This window comes from Athene cunicularia, assembly GCF_003259725.1.
Source record: "Athene cunicularia isolate RWA chromosome 1 unlocalized genomic scaffold, athCun1 chr1_part2, whole genome shotgun sequence".
Classification (NCBI taxonomy): Eukaryota; Metazoa; Chordata; class Aves; order Strigiformes; family Strigidae; genus Athene; species Athene cunicularia.
Window position 1 is genome coordinate 28,792,566 of NW_020799092.1, and position 24,319 is coordinate 28,816,884.

General features: G+C 44.2%; 1 protein-coding gene across 1 annotated transcript; it reads left to right on the forward strand.

Annotated features, from left to right (window-relative positions):
- The first annotated feature begins 1,494 nt into the window (after window positions 1-1,494).
- On the forward strand, window positions 1,495-23,152 carry TTLL12 (tubulin tyrosine ligase like 12). The gene is made up of 13 exons (XM_026867815.1): window positions 1,495-1,670; window positions 3,638-3,836; window positions 5,526-5,685; window positions 6,335-6,468; window positions 9,553-9,629; window positions 15,051-15,167; window positions 15,273-15,467; window positions 16,618-16,729; window positions 17,518-17,669; window positions 17,754-17,835; window positions 18,296-18,364; window positions 20,615-20,753; window positions 22,627-23,152. The coding sequence occupies exons 1-13, from the start codon at window positions 1,525-1,527 to the stop codon at window positions 22,776-22,778; spliced, it is 1,734 nt and encodes a 577-aa protein (XP_026723616.1). The 5' UTR covers window positions 1,495-1,524; the 3' UTR covers window positions 22,779-23,152.
- Window positions 23,153-24,319: the final 1,167 nt, after the last annotated feature.

The window sequence follows — 24,319 nt, forward strand, 5'->3', positions numbered from 1 at the left end:
AGCTGCTAGCCAGCTTGATGCCTGCTGAAGTGGAAGATACTAAGGTGGTTCCTGATATTTTTCAAAAATAGGTGTGGTTTTTTTAATCTCCAGTGTGGTTTTTTGCAGTGTAATTTTCCTTGCCCTAAGAAAAATGTGTATGTGGAGTTAGCTGACGTACTGTTGGCATCCTCTGTTTCCACCCCCAGCTCAAAGGAAAGCACCGACCCCTGATCCTCAGAAGGGGCTTTGGGGCGCTTCTCCACCTGGGTCGGCTCTGTGGTACCTGAAGCAGGTGTTGTTTCCCCACCCCTTCCTCCCTTGCTAGCCATCTTTGGGCAGCGCTCTGCTCTGTCTAGGTGGCCTTGCTTTACAGAGGTGGAGCTGATTTCCACACCCTCCTGTTGGGGCTTAGCAGAAATACTTACCCTTACTTAACAAATAAAAGCTTGTGGCTGCTACTGGGACTTTACAGCTAAGAAGCCGTCTGTGTCTAGAAGTAATGACTTCTAATAACAGGGTGTCAGAGGCTGGGTTGACACCTTAAACCAGTAACTCTAGAGGTAACACTTGTGGGTTGTCCTCCCTCCCTGCTGCTTTCTAGTGAGATTAGTTGAGGCAAATGATGGGTTGGCCCCTGCCTGGTTCGTTATGTAGTGTGAGTGACTTAGTGAAATAACTCCTCATGGAAAGATTTGAAAAGACCTCTGAGACGCTGTGCGTTCTTTTTTCTTCTGAAAAGCACATGTTTACTTTAAAATCACAGAAGTTGTCAGTAGCATCTTGGTTCTGCAGAAAGATATGTGAGCCTGCCATTTGACAAGATTTTGGCAGAAGGGAAAAACTACACTACTTGTGTAGTGACCTACTTAATTTATGTAGGTTCTAGATCAAGATGTTACATCCGCAGTAGGCAAGAATGCAAACAAAGCCCTTTCAGCACCCTGGTAGAGGTAAGGTATAGACCTTAACTTGCAGCAGTGTAAGGGATCTCCCAGGTCGGACGGAGGTGGCCGAGCACAGACAGTTCCCTGTGTAGGGAAAGAAGAGACGGGGAAACATGCTGAGATTTCATAACTGGTCCAGAACATGAGTGGTGGAAGCTCTGCTCCTTCAGAGGCCTTCAGGGACTTTAGTATGGTTGCAGAGCCTGGGTAACAACCTGGTTTGCAGGTCTTCAGCTGTTGATTGTGACAAAGTTGAGCAAAGATACTCCATTTTCAGCATCTAGAATTCTTTGAGGAGTTTAAATAATAGTCATCAGTAGACCTGTTGGTACCAAAGAAACCAACAAAGCTTCCTGCCAATATTAACTAAAGAAATTTCTCAGATGACTGTATTTAAAATGTTAAAGAATAAATGCTGTTGTTCGTATATCTCTTCAGTTAAAAATGCCAATTTTATCAGACTGCAGGCCAAAATTGTCTCCAAGTGCCTTTCAGTGTTGCGTGACTTGTGCATATCAGGGTAGCACCTCAACCAACTGCTTAATATTTTGTGCACTTTCAAACTCAGGTTTTTGATGCTGGGGACTACTTTGGTATAATGCAAGTAGAAGAGGTGGATGAGGAGGAAGAAGGCGATGAAGAAATAGAAGAAGAATTTAAAAAGAGACCAAATCCTGGAAATGAACCGTGTTTCAAAGTTATTGTAACAAATGAGAATGGGCTTCAAGCCTCCAATCCCAACAGGTGAGTAGTGATTTCAGAGCCAGCGTTCACTCCTTGAGTCGTCTTAAACCCTAAGATGATAAGGACAGTTTGCTTTAAAGCTTGTTTGATCCTATTCAGAAATCCTCTTTTCTTACTATAAGAGATAGCTGCTTGTTTGAGGAAGGAGCATGCCATGAGGCACATCTTGCAAAGGGTACCAAGAGTGCAAGTATCTTAGCAGGTTTTTTTAAATCATGCAGCAAGACGCTTAGAAATTGGTTTTAGTAAACTGAAGGAGAAAATAGTGAAAAGGCAACCTTGAAATGAATTCTGCAGAAAGAAAACAAAACCTCGGTATCTGCAAAACTGTGTGCCCTTGGGGGGGAAAAAAAAAAAACGGAAGAAATAATTGTGATCTTCACAAATCCCAGGTTAAGGAGGTACTACACAGCTTCCAAGTAATGATCCGTGGCCTATTAAATTTCCTCCAATTGGCTGAAATATAATTCAAAAGTGTGATTGCATGGCTATGCATGTGTATAGCATTGAATACATCAAGTTACTCTTGGCTTTCTTCAGGATCAGCTTATCTGTCATGAATATGAGACTAGCATGCCGATATAAAACTAGAAGAAAGTTGCATAAGAAACCACTTAACTTAAATGTTAGAACACAGCTTTTTGTGTTCTTGATTTCAAACACGGAACAGGCTATTTGTCACAATACTAATAAATGGCAGCGAGTTGAAGTCAGATCTGCTTCATATCTACGCAGAGTTCTGCTCAGTTCTATACAACTTCTTGTGCCAGAATTTTCATACTTACTAGGTCTTATGTAAACATAAAGTTTAAAAATCTCAATTTAGACTTGAGTAAAACTGACCCAGAACACAGGTATCTACCTTTACATGCCTGCTTTTACCGAAGTCATTGCCTTCCTGAGTCTGAGAACACACTTAAATGATCAAGTTCAAAGCAGCTCCTGTGATAATCTCAGGCAGCTTTGCAGCATGCAGGTGTAGGGATGTAGGGGCAGAAAAGCAGCACACCTGTTGGCTAACAGATTCCCAGAGAGCCTGACCTTGGCATTCAGGGAGTCTTTAATTGTCAGTGAGGTTTCTTCTGTATGTGGGATCAGATACGACAGTTGTTCAGGGACACTGGGTGGACGTGACAGCTCACGGGTTTTTAACTTTCTGAAATACAGGGGTGGGGTGGGCTTGTTTGGTTTTGGGTGTCTTTCAGCAAGTAGAATTCAGATTCTCCTCTGATTTGACTCTCAGGATCTAACCAAAATATGGAGAACCCTTCTGTTTGAATAACTGTATGTTTCCTGTAAAAACACATGCAGCCTAGACAAGGGTTAAATTCGTCAAGGGAAGCTTGTATATGATTTTGGTTTGGGTAAGAGTGGTAATTCTTTTTGAACTGCATTTTTTCTAAAAAGACCTGACCGGGGGGGGGGGGAAACAAAAAAACCCAAGAAGAAACAAGCGAAAAACCTTAATCTTTTTTTTTTTTAATAGCAAACAATACAGGCTTTTGGTGATCAGATCTCTCCACCCAGTTTTACAATCATGGTAGATGTCACAGAGCTGATGGCTAATAAGGTCCTTGAACACTTTTGCAAAATAATGTATTGTTCTCCTTCAGGCAAGAGTATCAGGTTGTTGCAGTGGAGGTAATAATGATCAAAAGGGAAGAATCTCTTGTGTTCCCAGCCTTTAAAGGGATTTGGGCTTACAAACTGAGTGCCCTGTTCTGTGTTTGCTCCTCATTTTCCTGGAAATACTGATGCACAGTAAGTTCCATTTAGGGAACAAAAGCAGAGTGTAAGTTACTGCTGGGAAATTGTTCCTAACCTGTAAGGTCACAATGTGTACTTTGTGAGTAAGAGAAGACTTAGTTATCAAACCATCAGCGAGGAAATGTAGCTCTTATTCACAGGCCGTTTGTCTGCATACGTGTACAGATGACCGCTGTAATGTTACCAAAATCCCCTTTAAGCATTTTCCTCATCGACCACGCCTGGACGTACCGTGTGGAGGGAGCCCGCCAGCAGCTGCTGCAGGTCCCAGGCTTGCTGCACAGGATGGCCAACCTCATGGGCATCAACTTCCACGGAGAGGTCCCCGACGAGGGCAGCGTTGAGCAAGTGTTGCAGGAGATGTGGAAATACAATCAGACCTACCAGCTTTCTCAAGGGGTAAGGCTCTGTAAAGCCCGGTTAGGATGCGAAAAAAGTTCTACGTGGCTGTTAACAAAAATACATCTTTCAATTAAAAAACTGGTCCTTTACAAGCATTTCAGAATAAACTACTTGGAAGGAGAGCAAATGCCGTGTAGGGATGAAATACCCAGTGGCTTGCTGCCAGCTTTCTGATGAGAACTTTCAGGGGCTTTTCATAGAGAGGGGAAGAGTGCTGCAAAAGAAGGAAGCTAGAAGGGGAGATCTGCTTCTCTGTTATCTGCGTCTTTTCCTACTCAGAATTTCTTATGGCGAAGGAAGGAACCTCTCACGGATCAGCTGTCTCACATGATGTGTCTCGGCTATGCTCACAGCTTTCCTCACCTGAGCAGAGCACCTGACAGACAGGGGTGTGTCTACACTGTCGATAACTGCCTGGGGTGTATTTGGCAGCTGCTCGTCCCTACTGTGTCAGTGACGGCTCCCCCGCAGGTGGGAACCCACTAGCGTGGAGAAGGAGCCTGAGTGTTTCTAGGCATAGCTTAGTCCAAGGGCGGCTACTTTTAGGTAGATAAACCACACTGAGTTTGGCGCCTCTGCCCCGCATGGTCCCTCATGGTACCAGCATGTTGGGAGCTTTCAGGCCCCTTCGGGTGCATGCGTGCCACATCTGAGGGAGAACAGCCCTCGGGGTTCAGTTAAAAGCCCCTCTGTGGGGTCTGCAGTGTAGCTCCTCGGCTACTGTGAGTCTCCTGAGTTAAAGAGGAGAAAAGTGAATATTTTGGGGCGAGCGCTGTGCAAGATGGGCAGGGTTAACCCTGAGCAGTGCGGGCACGGCCAGCCTGCGCCTGTTAGCTCAGGGCTCGAGGGCTTCTCTGGAGTGGCCTTCTCGATCAGCTAAGGTATCGCCTTGGCTCACAGTACTATCAGCCATGAAACATCCCCGAGAAAGAGATTTGTTACGACTGCTTTCTCTTTTTTTCTTTTAAATAAAAAGGAGCTCAGAGGAGTATCTCTCAACCTTTCTACCTTATGTCTTTGTTTCCCATCTTGTTGTCATGAATGACTTGAGTCAGGTGGAACTAGCTGTTACCACTTGAAAAATGATTTCATGGAAGACAATTAATTCAACCTGTAGTTGAACTTGTCTTCTCTTCCCCTTTCTGGCACTGGGGTGCTTGAATATCTTAAAGTCTAATCTCTGCTTCATTTCTGCCTGTGGAAAAAGGCAACAGTAGTGCTACCAAGCAATGTAGAGGTCGTTCCTTGAGGATGTTGTGACAAGCGTTGCAGGAAGGGGCTCAGTACTCTCACAGCCAGCTGCTGTGCCAGGAGTCAGTTCTGCTCTCCACTACTCTTAAGCTTAAACTTCAAACTCCTTTTAGCAAACAGATTCTGATAGAAACTGAAGGAAAACTAACCCTACCAAGTATCCTTCTGCTGGTTGAGCTCCCTGAACTGCCTCACTGGGCGCAGGGGAAGGGGTCTGGTAGGCATGAGCAGTAGTGTACGAAGGGTGGGACTGTGCAGGTGTGGTGGGAAGTGGCTGATCCCAGCAGTGGCTGCCGGCGGGGTGGGCTCAGCCTCAGGGCTCATCACCTTGGCTAGAGCCGGGAATGGGAACGGGTGCTGCCAGCACCTTCTGTCTCGCCAGGCTTTTCTAGCAACTGGTACGCGCAGGGTGTCTCGCTCTCTTTAACCGCGCAGACTGCAGAGGAGAAGGTTCCTGTCTGGTACATTATGGATGAATTTGGATCGCGCATTCAGCATTCGGACCAGCCCAGTTTTGCAACAGCACCACTGTTTTATATGCCTCAGCAAATTGCCTACACAGTTCTCTGGCCTCTGAGAGACCTTGAAACTGGTGGTGAGTGTGTGTCTGATCACTTTTTTTTTTTTATGTTCACAATAGAAAGCAGGCCATATTCTTACAAATCATTGAACACTTCACAGTGGAACAAATATTGCAAGACCAGAATGATGGTGTATTTGTAATGCTATCAAATTGAGAAGTTATCTGCCTGGTATTTCCACAGAGTATGTCATATAGAGGCCTTTATCAGTCCAAAAATGTTGCTGATGTTTTGTTGCAGAGAGTTTAAATCTCGCATCACTGTCTTAGTGAAACTAGTGATTCAGTCATCTGAGAGTTTTAAAAAATTTCCTTAAAAAAATCTGTTTGTAGCTTTGAGTCAGAAAGTCAGCTCCTGGGAGCTGGGAAATGCCAGGCCAGTGACTTACTCCTGTAACCTTGGTCGGGGGCCACCTTATGCCCCCACCGTGTGGTGGAGAACAGTGTCCATCTGTCTGACTAAACTCACAGAAGTCGGGCGGTTTCAAACTAACTTGTGCATCTTAATAGTTTAAATGTAGTTCTTTAATTGTCTCTACAGTTAAATAACAGTATTTTTGGTTTCATTAACTGCTCGACGGTCATTTGCGTGATACACCGTGAGGAAGATTTTTCAGTGGAGGCTGAAAGGCACTTCCTAAAGGTTCTCCTTGTTTGGCTGCAGATGAAGTGACTCGTGATTATGCTTACGGGGAAACGGATCGCTTGATCAGGAAGTGTATTTTGTTACCGTGGGTGCCTACTGAAGTCTTGGATGTCAACTGTTTTACGCCAGAGCCGTCGGATGAGCATTACCAGGTATAATTGTAACAAGTTCATCTCGTATTTTATCTCTGTTAAGAAGAGGCAGTGTCTAAAAGACATTGCAAGAGTTCTGGTTTTGCTTCCTTTAGGCTTAAAGATTGATTGCTTCAGAGTATAGCTATTAAATAAAAAAAAAATTCAAAGAAAGCATGGTGAGACAAAAAACGTCTTACATGTATTATTTAAATGTTTAAAAACCGAAGCAACCCAAATGAGTTCTGATATGTTACTGTGATACTGTGTAGTGTTTTTATAAGTAGGGTAGAAGGTCCTTCATGTGAGGTACCCCTCTTCCAGCTGGATGTTTGATGTGTTGTCTGATAGGCTTACCCATTGGATTTATTGTTGTAGCACTTCTGGTCAGTCTTAAGTTACAGAAAGATTTGTTTTGCTATTTTAGGAGTAGTTATATTTTTCAGCCTGGCTACTCATTTAATGTCGTGGTTTAGAACCATTGGATGTTGGAGCAGAGACTCCTTTAATTGGATGGCCCTGTTATAAAGTACTCATTTTGAGCTCTTCTTTCTGCTAAAGGTTGGTGATAGTCTAAGGACATGAATTTAATGTTGTTTGGAATCCCCTTTTTGTGAACCAAGTCTGCATTTTTAGGAAAAATCAAGAAACCTGGTGGCGATGAGGATGCTGTACTGGCCACTAACAGCATTAAAAGAGCGCTTCTAAAAAGAGGAGTCTGTACCCCAGCTGTTTCTTATGATAGAGGATAGGCAGAAAATGCTGGATGCAGCTTGTTACTAACAGTATCCAGTCAGAAATGGCGTGAACCTGCTTCTGTGATGAAATAAAGGTGTGCACTCAAAATAGCTCTGCTGTCTTGTAACAACCTAATCTGAGTTGGTTGGTTGGGATTTTGCATTTTCAGAAGAGGGAGAGATGTACTTTGACTTACAGATGAGGAACAACAGTGCACCTGTAGTTCATGTCTTATAGGTGTTCTCTTGGCAAAAGTGCCGGGATCTTTGGTAAGGCAAATTTTTGCACATGTTTTAATTCTGGATTGGGTTGATCAGGTCAAGTTAAAAGAACTGTGTGTGGCAAATGGACCAACAGAACCCTCCTTCACCACCTTAAAAACATCTCAAATATCCCTTTTTGCCTTTACTGTGTCTCTGCCACTCAGCTCTTGAGAAGAGGTGACAGAAAAATACTGATGCTAGAACCAACCGACAGAGCTTTCTTCTACTGTAGAATGCTTAGGTGTAGATTAAAGTCTTAACTGGTGACAGACCAGTGGAGGATAGCTTCAGGTGTAGCACACCCTTAGACACAGAAGGGAGGTGGCTGGAAGAGATACCGTGTTGGTGACGCTTCCAGTTCCCCTGTTTTCAGGTAAGCAGGGCTGCATGTGCTAAAACGTACAGACCAAGTACAGACAAGTCATTCCGTTTCAGAATTGTACAGTGACAGCAGCAAACAATTTCTGCAACTGCTTTACTACTATGTGCAAATAGCCATTTGTTGTTATATGGGCTGTGTTTTGGCTTTCACTATAGGTAAGGATGTTATATTTCATGTTCTAATTCTTCTTTAAATAAACCTGAAAGCTTCAGTGTTCTATTTAAAAGAATCACAGAGTTGTTACAGCAACATTGGCTTAACTTTTTACCTGCTTTTTGTTCTGTTACCTAATCCTGGTCTCCAGCACAGACCACAAAGGCTGTAACTCCAGTGGTGCTACGGGTGGTGATTGGGCAATGACTGCAGAAACCAGAGTCAGGGCAGGCGGCTTCTTGTGAACTGTCTGGGATGGAAGAAATATCTCTTGGGGGCACTGGAGTAGTTGCTGTTCTGCAACAGCTCCCTGCTTTGGAGTTGCAGAAAAGACAGTAACGAATCCTCTGGGACTGCTCTGAGAATTGCGCTCTTCTCTTAAAAGTACAGGCTCCCTTCCCGTGGGTGGGTGACGGCAGGAATTATTTTGTGTTTGTGCCATCCAGTGTTCTTTAGCAGTTGATGTCTAAGGCCTCTCACCACGATTGTGATTTTGTTCATGGTTTCCAGTTATGTGTGATTGTAGTCCTCACAACAACCCTGGAGGTGAAGAGGGATGTCTGTGGCTGGACAGACATCTCGCCTCTGCAGGCTGAGGGCAGATGCAGCAGCTGGGACTCGGGGAGCTGTCGCAGAGCAGCAGCTACTTCAGTTTCTCGGGGTACGCTTCTGCCAGCCCAGAGTTTCTGTGAGCTCTTCCTTAGGCAGGGTATCAGCCATGATCCAAATGTGTGTTTCTTTTTGTCAGTCAGAGGTGGTGTAAAAGATGGAGGCTGCAAAAGCCCTTTGCTCATTTTTACAGGAGCAGAGTTACATTCCAGCCTCCCACAGGTTTTTTTTTAGTTATCTGTAATAAAACATCATGCTGAATGGTCAGCCTTGCATTTTGTTGAAAGTACAGTAACCTTGTCTTTTATGCATACAGTCATCTGTGACTTGCTCTGTTGTTTAATGTTTAGGAGAAACAGGAATTTCTCAGGATGCTTTGACAGTGTTTCTAAGCCCTGATCTTGAAGCCATATTTCTTGTTCCTTTTTTACTAATGGCCTCTAGCCTCTGACTCTGCTCTTATACTGATTTTATTTATTTATTTATTTATTTTTCTGAGCAGCATATTACACACCACAGTATATTTCTCAAAATGCAACTTTGGTGGGATTCACTTACACCAAAGACAATGGACCAATGAGACATGCAGATGGACCATCATTTTTACTGTGACTACAAATGTACCTGTATAGATGTATTTAAATACTTATATGGAGATAAGGAATAGCAGAAAATTATCTGTAAAGGTTTGAAATTTGAGAAAACTTCAACAAGCCATTGCTAATAATAAAGCACTTGGATGAATATTGAGTCATACAGAATATTTTACCTGTCGCTTCTCCTTAAAGATTGTTGGTTTTCAGTCACTTCTCTTATGAACCTGATTGTGCACACCTTAAAATTCATTCTGGTCTAAGCTGCTGTATGTATCTGCTGAATATTGTGGAGTTTGACCTAATCCTGCTCATTCATTGTGCCTAGTATTAACTTCTTGTGGTGTTTTTTTGTTTGTTGTTTTAGGCTATTTTATCAGAAAACAAGGAGAAACTACCTATAGCAATAAACCCACCAGTTTATGACAAAGACAAAGTTTTCAAGTACGTATCTGCAAACAGAATGCTTTCTTACCAAGATTTGCTACAATAATTGCAGTGTGCTGAGGCTGGAGGGCCCTTTCCAGCATTGAACAGAGGCGAGTTGCAGGCATGTTTACATGTAGCCACTTGCTTAAGATCCTAAGCAAATTGTTCTTGTTGGATTCTTCAGAGTGAATGGATTGTCACTTACAGAATTTCTAAAAATCAATTATTTTTTTTTAATCTAAATTAAGTGCCACCTTCTGGATGAAAGAAAAGTTGCATAATGTTGTAATGCTTTTCACTAGGAAGTATAACTGAAGTGTGTAAGAAAGGCTGAAGACTTCCCTTCTGCATTATAGCATGTACGTCCATAGAGGTGTGTGTGCCTCACTGTGCTGTGTAAACGTAACAGAATTCCCCTTCCTCAGATGAGATTGCCAAACGGGAATCTTGTCAAAACTTCAGATGTTTTAAATTCGGTATGTGCCTTACTACAAGTACGGATCGTATGGTGTGAAACTGCTTCAGAGGAAAGCTGGAAGAAGGTGCAAAGATAAGGGATTTCTGTGAGCAGAGCAGTGGCACTGCACGGCCAGGCTGCCGCATCACCAGTGTCATTGCAGAAACACGTGCTAGCAGGTGACATGGGCAGTGAGTTGCACTCCAGGGTGTTTGGAGCCTCACACGGGGACCCAAGTTCTTGCGATGTGTTGTGTAAGGGGTGACGTTAGGCTGAAATGTATTTGGCAGGTATATTCACACCCCAGCTGCGTGTGTTGAGGGGATTTGTTATTCGCTGCACAACGTTCCTTGAGAAGAACTGGTCTAGATTTCATTGTGCACTTGAGATCTCTGGTTACAAGACTGTGAGGATAAGCACAACCTATTTTTTCATCCAGTGTACTTGCATCTATTTCAGGTAAGGGAGTCGGAGGTAGATGCATTCTAGCAGAGATGAAAAGAAATGTCTACTTAGTTTTCACTGCTGCCTCTTTATTTTGCATCTCATATTTCAGGTGAATGGCATTGAAATCAGGGAGGGAAGGAGATGGGGAAACTCATGCCAAATCCTTCCTGCCCTGCTTCTAAAGAACATCATCAACACCCTGTCCATGCACTCCTCAGAGATTCCCTCTCCTTTATCCGTTCGTGTCTGCAGAGGAGAAAGGAGAGCAGCTTGGCCCCTGTGGGAGGCCAGACGGTCCTTTTGAATCTCATCTAACGCTCCTCCAGAGAGGGGTGGCATCTCACAGTCCCTGTGACCTAGTAGGAGCTGCAGTCATGCTCTGGGCCTCTTCCGAAGCCTGAAAGGTTTTAAGGCTGCCACTGTGGACAGGCAGATGGCAGTGTGTGGAGCCTGTTAATGTATATGCTCTGCCTAGTGTATTGCCACTGGTTTAGGCAATTTGGAAGCAATTAAAATCATGAGGTTACAAAGTTGAGAATCTGGGACAAATTCTTAGTCATCCAGTTTCCAAGTAGAGCTACAACAGAATATGGGAAGACGAAATAAATGTTTAACCTGAATCCTGAAAAGCGGGGGAGCAAGTACGTGTAGTTTGATACAACAAAATTACAGGTTCAGGGAGGTCTTTGGCTTTAACAGCAACTGCTGCCCTAGGGCAATTGTTCTGTCCAGCTGTGCTGATTGCTGGCTTGAAAAAAAGGTAGATAGAAGAACTAAACGTTTCAAAGACAAAATTCTATGAAAAGTCCTTCCAGCTTGTGTTGGGCTTGATCATCTCTTTTTCCTCTTGATCTTCTCTTTCGTGTTTCTTTTCAGCTACATCAGTCATTTTTTAGAGATGCCCAAAGAGCTGTCATGAGAGACAACAGCTCTTGGTTTTGATCGGTCTTGTCAGCTCTGTGCTTTGGGAGTTGACTCTCATAACTGCTTCTTAGCTTCAAATGCTTTGAGTAAATTAACATCTAACATGCTTTGTCTTATTTGCACAATTCCACTGAACAATGCCTTCTTTAATCCCAGACTATAGTATCCCTGCTAGGTTGTCTCTGTGTGACAAGGGGGGGAAACAAATCATTCAGGTAACATGGTGAGGTGGCTTCGTTAGTGCAGTGTGTCACTGACAGCGGAACGCAGGGTCCAAAATGGTTGGCTGGTACCAGAGTATGGCAGTGTAGGGGCTGTCACCTGTCAACCCAGAATGGGACGGGGTGCATTTTTTCCTGTCTGTATTTTTATGCATGTGTGGGTGTGGATTATCAGGGGAGACATTGGAATGTTACTGAGTACCTAAGGGAACCAGACCACTAAACTCAGCGTAGGTGTTGGCAGTGAAATACATTAATCTTACATAAAGTGTTTCTCTGATATTAAATCATCTGCTTTCCAGAGCCTTTGACTGTCCCAAGACTTTTATGGTAAGAGGATTGCATATAGAATGGGTGGAGTAACTTAAAAACTTGGAACAAGTGGAATGTCCTTACTTTCCTGCTAATCTTCCATCCACTTATTTCAGTGGTGTTCCTGCAGTCAGCAAAGACAGATTGAGTTCCCCTGTTCTTGTGCAGCATTTTTGTGTGCTGTAAATTAGTTTTAAGATTGGTAATCCAAAGTGCTCTGGCACATGAACTTCTTAGCATGACTTCAAGATTAAGAAAACAGGCTTTTTATTCTTAATGTGAGTAGCACCTCTGTGAAATCTTGTGTGTAGCTATAAGCTACTGGGGGAAAAAAGTTGTCTTTCTAATAGTCTTTGATAACTATATATTATAGAAGATACCACTGTCTGCTGTGTATCTATAAAGGCAGCTCAGTGTGGTAGTGGAGATTTTTGAAAGAGAAGTATTAGGTTTTTAGGAAGGGGGGTTCTACTTTTTTACATACTTAACTAAGGGAGAAAGAGTACAGAATCTATTTCCAAGCCTGCTGTTCGGAGTGGTGGATTGCACGTTTCTACTTACTCCTTGTATTTGTGTGGCGTGGAGCTAACGCAGAGCATCTAAGTGAATTAACCCTGGGGAAATGGCCTTTTGGCTGTGGGAGAGGAGGTGACCCCGTCTCAGCTGGATCTGCGGTCTGTGTAAAGGACGCCCTGCTCTTCAGCTGGCAAGAGTAGCTGGTGCCCAGCCAGCAGTGGGAGTTTGTTACTCAGTGATGGATTTGGAAGCATGGAAGGGGTTCGGGGGTGGACCTCTGACTGGTTAAATGATGGCTAGAGAATGAATGGTGTGGAATAAGGTTTACTGGAGTTACGGGATGCTGCCAGGGTCCTTCCATGCTGTGTAAAGCCAAATGCCTTGGCCTCAGGCCTTTGTCACAGCAGCATTTTTCATACCGTTGCCTCTGTCTGACTGGAGTAAAGGAGTTTGCCACAGGGCTTACACTTTTTTCTTTGGCCTTAAGCACTGTTAATCCATTTTAACACCTTAGGTTATTGTTCAGCTTCATTGGTAACCTCAGAAGAATTGGTGTGAGAATTATCAGCTGATGAACCAGAGGGTTCAAAGGTATTTGCTCTAGCTGCAGCTGGAGGGGGAGGAAGCCTTGCTCTTGACTCCCAAAGATTCCTGCTTGAGTTACTTCCACTGATTTCAGTAAAAACCTGATTTTGAACTTCACCTGTAAGTGCATTCAGGGTCTGTGGTAGCTGACATGCAAAGGAGTCCTGTCTGTGCCTCTTCAGAGCTTCAGTGTAATGCTGATGTTGAGCTGCGGTTTCCCTTCTGCCCTGGAGAAAGCAACTGCCACTGCACTGTTTCTGCAGATAACCAAATGATTGTACAGCCTTAGCCCAACTCTAGCCGTGGCTGCACTCCAAATACATAACATTATACAAGTTTTATCCAACCACATTGCTTTTCAGAATGACTGTACCAATACCCTTTTTTCTGAGCTGGAAACCTGATACGGTTCACGCAGCCTGGGGCAGAAGCCAGGAATCCTGAAGGCCAGCATTCCAGCACTCTGCCACAAAAAAACATGCAATATATTGGCAAAATATTTCCATACCATGCTAAAGGGGCTTAATCACAAGAAGGAAAAAAAACCCAACCCACACCTACAAAACTATTGCTGCTCCTATTTGTTGAGTGGATTTGACAGGCTGAATAGGTCCATTGTGTAGATCTGATGATCCTTTTGGTACTGAGACCTGCTCACTAGGTTTGGATCCGGCTACACAGGACTAGTGTCTTTGTGGGGTGATACCGTGTAGGGTGTGCTGGTAAGGGACTGATCTGGGACTGTACGAGCAACTTTAACATTCTAGTATTTCTTGTGTTGACTCTGTTCTTGCATGTGTATTTGGGGATGTTGGATGCTTCAGGACTTGCTGCAGCATTGTAAGGCCTTTTATCTTCAGGTCCCTACTTTGATTCCATTTTGCTTCAGCAAGGACTAAAGGTTGCTCCAAACCAATGGATATTTGGATAACTTGTATATGAAATGGGTTTGGTGGAACTTGTAGTGGATCTAGCTCATCGGATCTGGGACTGTACCTTCCGCAAGCGTGCAGACGTACAAGCAGAAGCCGAGCAGTCACGTGTTGCAGAAGGAAGTGCTGGTGGGGCTCTGTGAAGATACTGACTCTGCTCTGTTGAAACCCTGGGGAAAGACTGGTGATCTCTTTCACCGGGGATCCCCGTCTGACTCTTCACCTGCAGTGAAGTCATCTCTCTTAGTCTGAGGCTCCAGCATAACGAGTACAAAGACTGCAGTGTGCTGCACATGGAGCTGTGCAAAACATCTTACAGCCTTCTCTTTTTAGAGAGCATATTTCCCACCGTGACAGGACTGGTTTTACAGCTCATCGTTTCGAAGCAGTCTCTCACAAGGGAGCGTATCTTGCAACTGGTTAGAAGCGGAGGAGGAGAGGAAAGTTACACAACTAATAAGAGTAGGACTAGAAAGGAGGAAGAATATAGTGGTTTCTCATGGAAAAAAAATAGCTAGTGCTCAGTCTGAGTGTCCCCTCACCATGAGAACTGTTGTCTGTGTTAATCTTGCTTTTTGAGTCATGCTGAATTCTGAATTAAGTGACCTTGTTTTAATCTGTAAAATCAGCAAAATAACCTATATTGCTGTCTGCTTATTTGAGCATGTCAGCTCTTCCACCAAAGGAGGAATGTACGAGGTGTGTCTCCCTCTCGGGGACTTTTCCTGTAGACCAGTGAATTCATATTAGCACCTCTCTGTCAGGGACTTAGTCGTTGTCCTCTGAATAGCCATTCTCGGGAAGTTGTAGGTGCTAAACTATCTTTGAGATTTCTGTCTCAAAATAGGATTTTTTTAATCTGTTCCATTTCAATTTAAAATGCTTCTCTGGATTAAGAAGAGATTGTCTCAGATAGTGTGTACTGGTAAAGCATAATTCTTGTAGAAAAACAAGTTTAAAACTTTTTTCTGTTCAAGCATGAGTTGATTGGTTCCAGAAGCTAAACTGATATTTTCCCTGATACACCTTTTTCTTCTTCTAGGGTTTTCACAGACATTCAGCAAGTCCTCAGCAACCTGACGCATCCCCGTTTTGTATTCACAGACAAGGAGGGAGAAGCAGACATCCTCTACAACTTCTCACACTTCAAAGATTATAGGTTGCAATTGTTCCCCTGATAATACAAATTTTTTGCTATGAAAACTGTGTTCCCGCAGGCCTCTGCAACCTTCCTCCTTCAGCCAACAACTTCTCTGTTTTCTAGGAAGCTGAGCGAGGAAAGGCCTGAGGTAATGCTGAACCAGTTCCCCTGCGAGAGCCTCCTGACTGTCAAAGACTGCCTGGCGTCCATCTCTAGACGAGCTGGGGGGTCAGACGGGCCAAGCTGGCTGCCTCGTACTTTTAACCTCCAGACCGAATTGCCTCAGTTCATCAGCTACTTTCAGCAGCGTGACAGAAGGTGGGTCATGTTTCCGCTTCCTTACATTTTGTGCTCCCTTGATCCCACTTCCCTCAAAAACCAGTAGCCTGCCGTTTTGGCTTGGCAGCTGTTACCCCACTGTGAGTTTGCTCTTGCTGCATTTCTGTCAAGTGAATTTTGCCTGGAAAGTGTGACCTTTTTAGCTATTTTCTTTAAGAGTAGCTAAGCAATGCTTTTTGAAACACAGAAACTTTGCCATGATTTGAATACAGATTCAACGGCTGTTGCTTTTTGTCGAGTCAAGATCTTACCCCTTGTGTTTAAAAGGTATACGAAGCATCAAAATGTGTTTGCAGTGAGTGTTGGGTGTTTTTTTGTGTGGCCTTGCTCTACATTCTGTTACTGGCTGGCGTGACCAGGAGAGCGCGCTCCTTCCCTCTGCCCCTGCGTGTGTGTGGCAGCGAGGGCAAGTCTGTGCAATGCACGGGGAGGAAGGGATGGGAATTTTCAAACAAACCAACCAGGCGCTCTGAAGTGAACGCTGCTAACTTCGGCTCAGCGTCTGCTGTTTATCATGAAGCTCAAGAAGTTTTCCAGGGTGCTTTCACAGATTGAGGAAAGATGACATCAGGTGCTACCCTGCCCTTACTCAGATACATTGAACCACCAACGTGTTGCCTGTTTTCCTGGGGGATGTTTTGAAGAATTCTGCCCCTTGAGGTGCCTAGGTACTAGAAAGTGAGAAGATAGTGGTGCGCTTTCGTCTTCTTGCAGTACGAACTGTTGAGATATTGCCTGTGTTCTTCCCAAAGAGATGAGTTAGTGTCACTCAGCGTGGATGGTTTGGAGGTGTTATTAGGGAATCAGCTTGGAAAATTGCACGATACCCTGCCAGAGTGTTCTCGGACTCCTGGCAGATGATTTCCACGCTGTCAACTGCGTGTGTTCATGGTGGTGCTGTAGGGTTGATGGGTTGTTTTCCCCTTCTGAAGGAGTCAGCTACAGAAGAAGGAAATAAATAGTGAGAGTCTGCTAGGCCCTAACAGAAAGATCAGTGAAAGCTAGTGCTCCCTTTGTCAGCTTCGTCAAGTATCTACTGAGGGGAGTACGTAGGTCAGCTCAAGTGGATGCTCAGACAGGTGGAGGAGGTGGGTGCTTACAAGTGTCACCTTCTTTCTCTCTCTCACAGAGGAGAAGACAATCACTGGATATGCAAACCATGGAACTTAGCCAGAAGCCTGGATACCCACATCACCAACAGCCTTAACAACATCATCAGGCACAGGGAAAGCAGCCCAAAGGTTAGAGAGCATGGCTTTGGATGTGATGGAAAGGGCAGAGCTGAAAACGCTGCTTCATGGAAGGAGGTCCAAAAATACAAAGAGGGAATTTTTATTTTCTTCAAAATTTATATGCTGGCCATAAGCATGCAGTTTCAATCTATTCTGAATCGATTCAGACACAAATTTGTCAGCTCCACTTGCTGCAGCGATGAATTCAGAGCCTGGTGTTTTCTTTCTTAGAAAATAAAACTTCCCCTGACAGTAATGAATACGCCGGTGTGGTGCTGCTTTCACGCTAATCCTCAGACTAGCAGGTGAACACACATCAGCTATAGTTAGCATTGGTCACAAATTTTGGCACATAGTTCCTTCTGTCACCTGACTGATGGTTACTGCTGATCCACAGCTCTGCTCAGTGGCACGAAGTGCCATCTTTGCCAACAGTAGATGAATTGTGGAGCTTTTTGTAGGGCTGCAATGTGTGGTCATACCTCAGAGTACCACCTTCAGCTTCATTCCTGTTGTTGCAATGCAGAATTGCACAAAGAATTACTCACTGAAATTGTAAATAAAATTAATTTTGTGATTTTTAAAAATCACTACGTTCTGGCCTCCCACTTTCCCTACCCTGATGTCAGAGTTTGATGAAAGGTACCTGTTTGCACAACATCATTGTGTATTCATGCGCATTTCTAAAGACAAACTGAAAAGCATACAAGGAAGCCTTGGATTGGCGAGATCCAGTGACGCTTTGTTTTCATTTCAGTTGGATTCTGTTTACCATGAGTGGTTTTGCTTGGTTGTAGGTAGTGTGCAAATACATTGAGAATCCAGTCCTGTTTCACCGGGAAGACGTGGGCCTGGTTAAATTTGACATCCGTTACGTCGTGCTGCTGCGCTCCGTGCGGCCGCTCAAGCTGTTCGTCTATGATGTGTTCTGGCTGCGCTTCTCAAACCGGTAGGTATGTTCCCCTCGTTAGCTGGGGGGGGCTTAGAGTTAAATCTGATACCTTGGAAACTAAGGAACCGTTTTATTCCCTAGAGCATTTTCCCTTGATGACTTGGATGACTACGAGAAGCATTTCACAGTCATGAATTATGCTCCTGGTGTAACATTAAAACAGGTAAGCAAACAGCCCAAAACACTCCCATACCTTTCTGTCAGGAAATCTGCCTCCTTTGTGACTGTTGCCAAATGACCTATTTCACATCCACCTAAACAAGCACTCAGGATGTTGAAAGTACCCCGAGTCCTAAGCAAATATTTCCTTAGAATCTCCCCCCCAATCATCTGTGATTGTATAAGGTAATATCAAACCTACATCCTGAATATAGCCCACGTTGGTAGAGATCAGTGAAAGAATTATTAAAATGGCAGCTCATCGTTGCCAAAGATGATTTAGTGTGATCTTTTATAACAAGAAATACTTTGACAAGGAGGGTATTCGGGATCTGTATAATTCTCTAGTTCCCTACCTGCATTTGTATGAATGGCAAAAAATATTTAATGTTCCATTCTCTTCTCATCTGATTGCTCAGTCATTTCCAACCAAAACAGTCTTTGATGTTGCCAAACTGTTCTAGGTACACTGTGAAGAATTTATTCCTCTGTTTGAAAAACAATATCCAGAATATCCTTGGACGACAGTACAAGTAAGTCAGTAATTCATCTTTCTCATGTAAACGTTCATGGATCTTTTCTCACTTGGCAAACTGTTGGGTGGGGTTTTTTTCTCATAAGACATACTTCATGCCCATCAGTTCCACAAAGCACATTGGATGTTAACCTTTAGTTTAGAAGCATTGCTTAACTTGGCATAATTCCCCCTCAAACATTTTGTTGTTAGCATTTGAGAATTTTATTTCATGGTTGCACTGAGAATTCCTTGTATTGGTCTTAGTATTAAAGCCAGTCCTGACTGCCCTCAGGATCCTGGGACCAGGATCTTTTTTCTTGCGAGTTCCATCTTTTTTGCACAAGGTTGTTGATAATCGAAGCCCATGGTTGTGAAGATTTAATGTTTCATGCAGAATATAAAGTGTGCTCATCACTACAGATGCACATGATCGCTGCATGACTCTGGAACAGTAGTGAAGGCTTTGAAAACAACTTTTCAACAGAATACTAATTCTGAAAAGCTGAACCACTGAGGTGTTCGGGCTGTTGCTTCCTTTGTTCCAAATGGCTTCACAAGATAAGGAGGTGTCAGAACAAGCAGGAAACTAAAGTAAATAAGAAATCACACTGAAGTAATCTCAGCAGCCTGGCATTGCAGGTCTTGAGGTCTGTATTTGAAGCAGAGCTGTGGGCCTGTAGCTCTGGGTGTATGTCTCTGTGAGCTTGTGGCAGGGGCGACTGCCCGGCTGTGCCCCGGGGCTGGCAGCAGTGACTGCCCGGCTGTGCCTGGCTGTGCCCCGGGGCTGGCAGGGGCGACTGCTCTGGGTGTATGTCTCTGTGAGCTTGGTGGCAGCAGTGACTGCCCAGCTTTGCCCCGGGGCTGGCGGGGGCGACTGCCCTGGCTCCCGTTGCGCTCTGGTCCCAGGGTCCCTGCACAGGGGCTGCTGCAGAGCCTGCAGTGGCCTGCCCTGGCATGCTGACAGAAAACCAGTCAGGCTGCTCTTTTTTCTTAAAGATCCCTCTTCCACCAGCATGATGTCTCCAAGCGAGTTAGTTAGGCCCCTCTCTATTAAATTAAACCTTGCCTTTGAGACTGCAGTGCAGAATTTCCAGCTGCTGACCCAGCTTCTCTGTGTTATCGAGCTGGCCGGAGCCCTGTCCCTCCTCACTGCATTAATGACTTTTCCCAAGAAACCAGATGGTTCCCTAATACTAGGGCTGCTTTTATCTGCAGAGAGCAAGCTCCAGATACTCTAGTTCCATAAAACACACAGGAAGGTGGATGAGGGCCTTCTCATGGATTTTTCCTTGTAATTCATGCTTGAAAGAAAAAGCTGAATGCAAAGTGATGGTTCAGAAACATGCACAAAACTGAGTTGTTGCATTCTTCCATATTTATCAGGAGCTAGATAACGCAGAATGAACCGTAGCTGAGCATTTATGTGTGTATGAATAAATTACCCAACTGTGGGTAGATTTCCATAAATGAATTTACAGCTGTTTTAACTAGAACCTCGTATCCAGTCAGTGATACTTAGAGTATGACAGGTTTCACAGCATTAGGCTTAAAACAGGCTGGAAGAGACTGCAAGGAGTGAGGAGAGAGACGTCAAAATACATGCTGTAGGTTACCCGAAGTAGTCCTGTCTGCAGAATGGGAAGTATTACACCATCTTTTCATGTGCAGAAGGAATGGTTCACTGCAGTATAACCTCTGGGCTAAAATTCACACCTGTATGTTCTCTTCTATTTCATTTTCACACTGGATATCTGACTGTTTCTCAAAATACCATTCTCTCAAAGCCTCCATGTTCCCGCCACCCTTTTTGAAAGGGTGTGAATGGGTCGAAGATTTTTCCATTGCAGAACAAAACAAAACAAAGTTAGAATGCAGCTTGATAGGCAGGAAAAAGTCAGTCAGAACTTTGCAGCTGTACTGCTGGTGTTCACAGAACTCTGCTGGGGTTTTGTCTCCTCCTCTGCACCTAAGTCCCATACTGTACATAATGTCTGAGAAGGGGGTTAATGTTTACATTAAGTGCTCTATTTTCAGAATTTCCGTAGTACCACTTTGCTCCCAAGAAAAGTCCATGGATATTGCGGGGTGCTTGGCACTTCCACTGTGGTGCCTTTAGGTCCAGGTGCACATTCTGAAGCTAATGCTGTGCAGATTTTCTTCTGTTGGCTAACGTAATTTATGCACACTCTAAAAAGCTGTATGAATGAAGTGACTAAAAACACGTTTATTGATTTTGATGGAACCTCCTTTCCTTTTCTGTTATTAGGCAAATATTTTTAAGGCATTTGCTGAATTGTTCCAAGTTGCTTCAGCTAAACCTGCACCTCTTGGCATCTGTGATTATCCATCATCAAGAGCAATATATGCCATTGACCTGATGCTTAAGTGGGACACCAGCAGAGATGGTAAGAAGCTCATTTCTTTGAGCGCTGAATTCTTTATATTTGTGGACCTTTTCAGAAATGCAGTTTTCTGTCTGAACTCTTCCCGTTTTCAGGCAGGGAGAGCTGTGTGCTCTGGGGCTCCCACTGACACCAAAGTGTCTGGCATTGGTGGCCCATGGGGTCAGCATCTGCCATGCTGGGGGAGCTGTTAACTGTGTCTGCCTGATCCTTGCTTCCCTTGTGCTCCCGCTACTGCCCCCCTCTGTTTTAAAGTGGGGAAAAAAAAAAACAAACCACCAAACATGCACAAAAACCCCCAACTGTACAGCAATCTAGTCACTCCGACAGCAGCGAGTGTTCTGTGCTGTTCATGGTGAGAGAATGTCTGAGATACCTGTCCCTTCATGACAACTTTAGAGACATCATACTCCCTGGGGCTTCCAGGCTTGGGCCATGTCTCCAGGGCACAGTTCCCTATTAAAGCAGGGAAGGGCCCGTGTTCACCCTTGCACTGCTGTTGGTGTCCTCAGGACCGTCTCTCAGTTGTTGCCATGGTAGTGCCACAGCATGGCCAGCTACCCGGAGCCTTTCCTCCCACCAGCTGTGCAGGACTAGCAGGAGAATTTGCCAGATGGTAAATCTTTTATTGTCTCACCAGGAGGCTCAGAACTGCTCTGTAAGTGTGCCCAACCCGGGCACTTGTCTCTCGTAGGTAGGAAAGCAGCAGAGGCACCAACACAGAAAGGGCTGCTGGGGGAGGGTTAAACAGAACGAAGTGTGTCTGTTCCTGTGACATTGTGCTCCTCGGGACACAGGAGAAATCAGTTGCTTGTGCCCAGGTTTGCCAGAGGAGTGATTAGGTGTTGTGTGTGGGGTGGGGCCCCTAGCCCACTGCTGCAGTGGCTGATTCTGTAGACATTGAGTCACTTTTGTGGAGGGAAATGAGTGAGAAACAGGAGGTGGGGAATTGAGCTTTTGCTGGTTGTATCAGGTGCTCTGAGGGTTTGAATTTGGGTCTGCTACATCCATACTGAGGGCTCTTTCACCTGCCCCAGGGTTGCCTTGAATGGAAGAGGCAAAGCAACTCCCTAACATTACTAGCTTGAGGAAAGCTCTTGCAGGAGAAGGACCAGCCTTACATACAGCCCTGGCTGGACAGGAGCTGCGTAGGGCCCAAGCCTGCTGAAGACAGGGGCTGTGGGTGTGAACGTCAGGGCTGTGATGCTGTAGCCAGCCTGGGGACAAACAGGTTGCTGCTTCTGTGCAGAGCAGAGTGTGGTTTACCCACGCCTCAGAAGCTTGAACCCTCACTTATGGTCTTGATCCAGACGTGAGATGAAACCCTTTTTCTCTTTGCACAGAATGCATGTGATTCTGAACGCTGAACTGTACTGATGAAGTTTTAAAAGAAAATTAAACTTCCTGACTTCCTTCTAGGCGTGAGGTGAAATGGCAGGTGTGGGAGTGGCTGGAGCATAAAGGAACAGGACTGCTAGAACTAGAAAGGTAGATACCTGAGAGCTTTAAGAAAGGAAGGTTTGTACTGAAACATGAAAATTGAAGCAGAGTTTTCTGGAAGATGATTCAGACTGTCAAGCAAGAAAGCTGTATCAGGGAGATCCTGTTAAATTGCTGCAAATTCTCATTTTAAATGAGGCACTGGATTAGCACAGCAGTTGGATAATTGTCCTCTGAATAACAATAGTAGAACAGACTTGTGTCACTCCAAAAAACCCCAAACCCACTGACATAAAAACACCCTACCGGCTCGCCAGCTTGGGTTGTAAGAGATGCCTTTTTGCCCATTACTTTCTGTAATCTCTGGCTTAAAGACAGGTGGTGATCCAGGATCTCTCTAGAGCTTGTATTGAGTTAATGTTTGTGTTCTTTCCAGGGAAAAGAATTATGGAACCTCAGATCCTGGAGGTGAACTTTAATCCTGACTGTGACAGAGCCTGCAAATACCACCCTACCTTTTTTAATGATGTCTTCAGCACCCTATTTCTGGATGAAACAGACAGCTGCCATGTGACGTGCATTGTCTAGCCACAGGAGGCTTGACTTTATTAATTTCCTTCCCAGATATGCTTAACAGCAAGATTTATATTTCAGTTCTATGAGCTGCTGATGCACCTATTTTCCTATACTGGTAATCCAGGAAAAAAAAATCTTTATTAGAAGAATATGCATATACCATATACTGTATTGATAATAATTTTGTCTGCATTATCCTTGTCTTGCTTTGTTCTATAAGTCGTCAGTTTGTGTTGACTCAGTGTCTTGTTTATTGAATATGGGAGACCTCAAAATGGGACAGTAACTGGAGCAATTGACTTGTTCTGCAGGTAGCCTGATTGCTTGCTTGCTGGGAAACATTGCACAAGTTCCCCACGTCAACATTAAAACTATAATTTACTGAATCATGTTGGAGTTCATACATCTCTTACCCATCCAAAGGTCTAAAAGATCTGCTATTCAAAGATCTGAAATGTTCTGATGGGAAAATACCGGTGTTTCAATGTGATGAACTTACTAGAGTAATTAAAGATTTGATGGTTCTTCCCATTTTTTCTTATTTAAAAAAAAGGCAAACAAATCCCACAACACTTAGGAACACTGTACTGCTGGCTGTCATCCTTAGCATACCCCTTAAAGAAAGTAATATTTTTTTTTTATTATTTGAGAAGAGGTCTTGGCAGGAAGGAAGAAGGATGCAATGTCTAGAGCAGCTCAGGAAAGCAGAAGAAGCCTGAAGGAGTGAAGGGGATCTGGGAAAGCACTGGAGGCCTGAGAGGTCTTTGGACTTCAAAGAGAGAGGTATTTGAGAGTGGGGTGTCAGTTTGAAATTAATAATTTCTACTCTCTCCCTTCTCCACCTCAGGGTAACTGACTGAAATTTAGCAGTTTTAGATGTATTTATGTTGTTTTGTATGTATGTACAAGTTGCAAAAATCCTGCTGTCTGTTACAAAGTACGTGTTATGTGGGTAGTATTTTTTCAGCTAGATGCAGGAATCAGGATCTACTTGAGAGCAGAGTACAGTTATAAAATCTTTAAAATGTTCTAAACCTTGCTTGAAGCTTTGCAAATATGCACCATGTTATTCCTCGTGATCAGGAAGGGAGAAGGATATTTTAAGCTGTTTCAGGCTGGTCTGAAGAAACCTACTTCTTTCCACTGAGGGGAACAAAGGCTGGAGAAATAAACCATCTGTGACTTATGAAAATTGAGTCCCTGCAGAGGTGGGGCAGAAGGGAGAGCTGATCGCCCGGGCAGAAGCGGTGCTGACAGCTGTAGCCCTCTCCTCCCGAGTCAGAACTTTTTTGGACTCCTTACTTAAATGTGATTAAAGAAACACAGTGAAGTGCCTAACGTAGATGGTGTGACCACATCTTATGCTGGGAAAAAGTTTGTCTGGGGTAAGCACATGCAGTGCTGCTCTGCAGATGTATTTACCACACGGAGGGGAGCAGAAGGCACTTGCTGCCTTCAAGGGACCCGAAAACTCGTAACAAAGTGCCTGTGGATCTACAGCAAGGGGAAGGTTTCCCTCATCTCAGAGGGAAAAGCAGTGTCATGCCTGGCAA